The sequence below is a fragment of the Chamaea fasciata genome, unplaced genomic scaffold (genome assembly GCF_029207755.1).
Source record: "Chamaea fasciata isolate MVZ Bird 193981 ecotype frontalis unplaced genomic scaffold, bChaFas1.0.hap1 SCAF_1, whole genome shotgun sequence".
Lineage (NCBI taxonomy): Eukaryota > Metazoa > Chordata > Aves > Passeriformes > Sylviidae > Chamaea > Chamaea fasciata.
Genome location: NW_027094086.1, coordinates 100,775,435 through 100,781,434, shown reverse-complemented (window position 1 = coordinate 100,781,434; position 6,000 = coordinate 100,775,435). Strand labels below are relative to the sequence as shown.

At 54.3% G+C, this 6,000-nt stretch overlaps 1 protein-coding gene across 5 annotated transcripts in view; it reads left to right on the top strand.

Annotated features, from left to right (window-relative positions):
• Window positions 1–3,625: 3,625 nt before the first annotated feature.
• CDK13 (cyclin dependent kinase 13) overlaps window positions 3,626–6,000 on the top strand; it is a 44,844-nt gene continuing 42,469 nt past the window's right edge. For 2 of the 5 annotated variants that reach the window (XM_066191019.1, XM_066191010.1), the window contains exon 1: window positions 3,626–4,863. In XM_066191019.1, the coding sequence (XP_066047116.1) occupies window positions 3,668–4,863 (1,196 nt within the window). In that variant the 5' untranslated portion in view covers window positions 3,626–3,667. The remainder of the gene's footprint in view (window positions 4,864–6,000) is intronic. The other 3 variants (XM_066191036.1, XM_066191027.1, XM_066191044.1) reach the window with 2 other exon arrangements.

The window sequence follows — 6,000 nt, the reverse complement described above, 5'->3', positions numbered from 1 at the left end:
ACACGGTGGCACAGACAGGACACAGAAACTTTTTTTAAAAAGAAGAAAGTATAAGAAAAGCCTTAACAAAAAAAGAAGTGGTACCATTGTGCATGACATGTAGTACAGTCTCCTCCTTACCTGTGACCAGCTCAGCATCTATTTGTACTAATTGTGTTACGCTAAAGTTGGCGAACAGTTACTGAAAACAGAATTAATGTGCTTAATGTGCAGATACAACAAAGTATTTGAATGAAAACCAGAATATGAGTCGAGATGGGGTTTTTTTGTTTTTATTTTCTTAAATAAAATTAAATTACGTAAGTGCTAGTCCAAGTTTTGTCCATGGGATGGTTGGTAGGGAAGTGCTTTTCCAAAGGCTCAGTTTGTAGAGCTGGCACAAACATATTTTTGGAGATTATAGTATTTTGGCTGCAGCTTTCCAGGCATCTTTCTCTCTAGTGTTTACCACTGTTCTCATGTGCTGACCATATAGTAATACCTTGCAAGATATGAGATCCCTGCAATAACATTCCTATGGCACAAGGTTTCAGTTTGTTGTGGAACAACTATCTTTACAGGCTATTGGTTCTCACACCACTGCAGGTGACACTGCCAAAACCTCATCTGGAACTCCTCTCCTTACCATTTGCCCTTCCACACTAAGCCTTGTGGAAACAAGTTGTAATGCGTCTTGAATTTTCTGGCTCTTTGTGAATCCAACAATTGGCACTATGCCATCAATGTCTTCAAAGCTTCTGAAGGATTTTATTCTCTGTAAGGAATCTGTTTCAAAGGTCTGCTTTGTTATGTCAAGAATCTATGGATAGGTTTCCACTGTCAAGTCCTGTGCTGCCATCACCTGTCAGCTGACAGCTGACGTGATTGCTGTTGGCACATCCCCCTACAACCTGGTGTAGCTCATTTCCAGGCAGAGCAAACTTGCTGTCATTAGCAGCTTAGAGTCTAATTAAGCTTCTCTGACAAGTCATAAGGCTCACTCCAGATGCAGAAACACCAGCACTCTACTGCTAATGAAACAACTCTTTCAAATAACATATCCCTCCTCCAGAAATGCCAGGTAATGCTTGGGAATAAATTAGAAAATGCAGCCTGTGTTGCTTGGTCCAGACCTGCCCTGTGTAATTTTCCACGGTCTCTACAACTGCCTCTGTGATGTAGGGTTCTTAGCTTTCTGGGTTTTGTTTTTGTTTTCTTCCCAGCGTGCCAGAGGCCTGATGGCACGCTGCCTTTGCTGAGTGTGCTGCAGCAGCCCTGGAGAACCTCTTCATAGTTGTTGAATATACATACAAGGTAAGCAGAAAAGGATGTCAGCAAAGCTGAGAGCAGCCTCCAGACCACTCTGGAAAGATAAGCTACTCCCCAACAGCAGGGAGATGATCAGTATTTCTGTAAGGCACAGCATGCTGATAAAATCCCCCAATTTCACAAAGCATGAATGTAATCACTGCCTAAGTTAGAGTAATCCTTCTTGGACAAGGACTTTTCTCCTGAAATGGCAGGTAGACCAGCACATCAGACTTTTTCCTTCACCATCCTATGACAAATCGTTAGAGAACGGAAAACAAGCGACTTGGTTGTTCTCCAAGTAACTCACACCTTAAAAGGAAGCCTGAAGCAAAGTGCACATACCTGTGTGTGTGTGTGTGTGTGTGTGTATACAACTAGAGAAATATGTAATGAATGCTTTGATGACAACGTTTGAAAGAAATGTGAGCTGGAAGAGAGAGGTGAAGGGTGACATACTGAACACATTTGTGAAAGATTTGCTGGATAGCAGATGATGCCCAGGACCTGGACAGGCAAAATAATTTTGCTTGGGTTTAGAAAAGGAGAGGAAACAGAGTGATTCAAGGAGCTGAAATACAACAGTGAAAAACAGGTGGGTTGCTTTGTTTTGGTCTTTTATTTTTGCATTGTGTTTTACCAACAAATGTAACTAGCATGTATATAAGAACAATTAGATAGCAAAGTGGCTGGAAAGTTATTAAATTCCTAAGGAAAGACAATAGATTCTGCTTTTAAAGTGCTCACAACATTGAAGATGATATAGCAGATGTGCCTAATAGAAGATAGTTAGCCCAAGAAATTGAGTTGATGCACACTCAGCAGCTGCAGCTCCAGTCATGAAATTCGGTAAAACCACGAAAAGGCAAGAGGGTAGAGTAGGCACAAAAGGGGAAAAAAGAGCCTGTGTCTTTCATTAGAGCATGAAATCAGTTAGTTTGGAAGGAAACATAAAATATCCTAAGTTTCCTAAGTTGTGCTTAGTTTCAGTAGTGTGAGACAGCAAAAAACCCATTACTTTTCATGAAGCAGTGAAATGGCTTCACTGCTTCGGAGCAACACACCGACTTTAACTAAAGGGGTTTTCTCTCACGCCCCCCAGTCAATAACCAGGGCCTACGTACAATAAAAGCAGGGAAAACCAGCTGGGGACCAGCGGGTTTGCTACACCACCTCCCAGAGCCTGAGGCGGCGCCCGCACTGCTCTGGCTCACAGAAGGGGTGAGGTGAGCAGGGACCACAGGGTGTCATCTGGTCCAACCTCGCTGCTATAGCGGGGTCATCTCAGAGCACATTACACAGGATTGCGTCCAGGCAGTTCTGGAGCACCTCTAGTGAGGGACACTCCACCACCCTCTCTGGGCTACCTATTTTGGTGCTCATGCACCCCCACATTAGAAAACTCCTTCCTCATATTCCTGTGCATCAGTTTGTGCCCGTTGCCTCCAGACAGCGCCGGGAGAGAGACAAGGAAGATGCCCGGCGGGCCAAGCACCTCTAGGTAGGGTCTCGCTCACGCTCCCCATCCCCCGCCGACCGCCATCTTTGGTCCCCTGACACGGAACCTCCCCCTCCTGCCGCCTGCAGGGCCCGCAGCGCAGTAACCGCGAGAGCGGCAATTACCGCAAGAACCACCGGGGACAGGGGCGAGGGCTGGGTGACAGCTCGCGAGAGCAGGGCGGCTCTCGGGCATGCGGGCGAAGGCGGCGGCGCCGCGCGCGATTGGCGGGGCGCGTTTCCCCTCCCCCGCCCGCTTCCGGCTTCGCGCATGCGCCGCGGGCCGCCGGCCCGTGTCCCCCCGGTGCGTGTGTCACTCGCGCGCGGCGGCGCTGAGGCCGCGAGAGCGTTCCCGGGCACCGGCGGCGCGAGAGCGGCCCCGACACGTGTGGCCCCCGCCGGGTAGGAGAGCCGGGATCGGAGCTGTGCAGGGCCCCGGATACCTAGCCCGGAGGCGGCCCGGCCTGGCCTGACCCAGCCGCTCTGCCTGGAGCAGCTGAGAGAAGAGGTGGAGGAGGTCCTTGCCCGGTGTCCGTGTCCCTGCGCAGCGGCGCCCGCGGCCGAGAATGCAGTGAGGAGGAGCCGCCGCCGCCAGGAGATACTTCCGTGTTGCGGGAGAGGCCGCGCCGGCCTGCGGGACGCTGCGGGCGCCGCTCCGCCGCATCAGGCAGCGCGCCCAGCCCTGGCCTCAGCCCGACCCCGTATGTATCGGTGTGGCCCCATGTGAGGCGGGCGGGCGGTGCGGGAGCGAGCGAGGCCCCTGCGCGGCCCCAGGGTGTCCGTCCCGGTGCGTGTGCGCGGCGCCGCCGGGTCCCCATGGCGCCCTGAGCGCGGCGGTGGCGGCGGGTTCCCTGGGCCGCGCCCTCGGCCCTGAGCGAGCTCGATGCCGAGCACCTCGGACGCGGCGGCCGGCGGGAGCGGGGGCAGCCGGGGCTGGGGCAGCGGCGGTGGCAGCAGCGCGGCGGTGGAGGCGGGGGCCGACAAGAAGCGGCTGCACCACCGGAGACGGAAGCGCTTCGCGGCCCAGCCGCAGCCGTCGGCGCCGGCCCCGCACCCGCTGCTGTTCCCGCTGCTGCAGCCGCCGCTCCTGCAGCCCCCGCTGCTGCAGCCGCCGCTGCCGCCACAGTCCCTGCTCTTCCTGGCGGCCACCGGGGCCTCCTCCTGTTGCGGGGACGGCGGGGAGCGGAAGCGGCCGCGAGGCAAGCGGCGCTCGGGCTCCCGGCACAAGCGGCGGCGGGGCCGCGGCGGCGGCGGCGGGGGCACCCAGGAGGCGGAGAAGCGGCGCGGTAGCGGCGGGTTGAGCACTCTGGTGGAGGAATACGACGACGTGAGCTCCCAGTCCGAGGGACTGTTGGGTAGCGGCGCGGCCGGCGGGGGCAGCGGCGGCGGCAGCCCGGGCTCCTCCTCGGGCGGTGGGACGCAGCGGCAGCGGAGCGAGGCGGAGCGAAGCGGTCGGTCCCGTCGGGAGCACCGCGGCAGCAGCGGGCGCTCCAAGGAGCGGCACCGAGAGCATCGCCGGCGGGGAGAGGAAAAGGCGCAGCAGGAGGGGGCGGCGGCACCGGCCCGCGGGGCATCCGAGCCCTCCTCGTCCTCCAAATCCCGCAGCCGCCACAATCACACCGGGAGCCAAGACCGGGAGGGACTCAAAAGCAGCAGCAGCGGCGGAGGCAGCGATGGCCGCAGGAAGGGCTCCCTCGTCTCGCCCAGCAGCGGCAGGAAAGACCGGGAGAGCAAATCGCACCGGAGCCGGACTAAAACGGCTAAAGAGCCGCCGTCGGCATACAAGGACCCTCCGAAAGCTTACCGGGACGACAAGCCCGAGCCCAAAGCGTACCGGCGGCAGCGCTCGTCGCCCAGCCCCGGCCGGGATGACAGCCCCCCTCTGCACCGCTCCTCGCAGAGCCAGCGCAGCCGCAAGTCGCTCAGCCCGGTGGGCGCCCGCTCGCCACTCAGCCCCTACAGCCGACGCCGATCCCCCAGCTACAGCCGGCACAGCTCGTACGAGCGCGGCGGGGATGTGTCGCCCAGCCCCTACAGCAGCTGGCGCCGGTCGCGGAGCCCCTACAGCCCCGTTATCCGGTAAGTCCTGGCCCGAGGGCGAAGGCGGGATGGGGTAGGGGGGCGCGGTGTGTGGAGGAGGGAAGTAATGACTGGGACAGGAATGTAGGAGAGGCCGGAGGGGTTTGCATCCAGCAGCAATCCCTCCCTCTTGCCATTTTGCTGCCAAGAAAGCTGGGGTGAGGGGCAGGGGAGAGGGTAAAGTACGAAGATCTTCTGTCCTGTCCCTCGGGGAGAAAGGGAGACGCGGGTGCCTGTAACACTTCTGCAGCTAGTTTCTCTCTGTGGGAGACCAGCTTGCTAGAAAAAGGCTTTTAAATGTTAAAGGTCAACATTTTCAGGTGAGAGTGACTGAAGGAAGATGCTCTTTGCAGGACACGTTTTCTAAACGACCAATTTTGATTTTTAAGGCTTTACTTCCAAAGTACAGACGTTCTGTGGTACATTTTTATGTATCCTGTTTCTGGGTAAAATAGGATGCATATCGAATATATCTGGGTTTGGTTTAATGTCTGCTAATCTAAAGAGAAAACCAGCTGACAGGCAATTTATGTTTAGAGGGTTTTCTTGTTCTTTTTAGCGGTCTATAGAAGGACTTGGACTTTCTGTTTTGCTAGAAAATTGAGTCAGTGTCATGTTTTGATAAATTGTCTAGTACTTTACATAACCTACGAAAAACAAGCTATTTTCCTGGTAAGGTTATGCACGTGTATATAATTATTGTAGGCGTGCAGATAATTTTTCTTTAGTGTTAGTGGGAGCTCAGGGTGTAAAGGTCAGCGTTGCTTGAGTTTTTGAATTTTATGTGGAGAGGAAATGTGGGCTGTATCTTTCTAATCAGATGCAAACCGTGTTGTGGAATTAAAGCTCTTCAGAATATTTTAACCTGCCGAAAAGTACACTGGAAATTTAAAAGTACTAGTATGTGTTTATAACTGAAGATTTTTATTTCCGATATTGGAATTTTACTATTGCCTCGTTTGTAGACCTACTTAAATTCATGTCTGGACTTTATTTTAAAGGTGTCCAGCAATATGTTCTTCCGCTGACAGGAATGTTGTTTACAAGGCATTACCTGGTGCGTTGTCTGAGAGCTGTTCTCTGGTGTTTTTAATAAGCACTTTGTGTTGATCGCCGTTTGGGATGTCCTACAGTGGA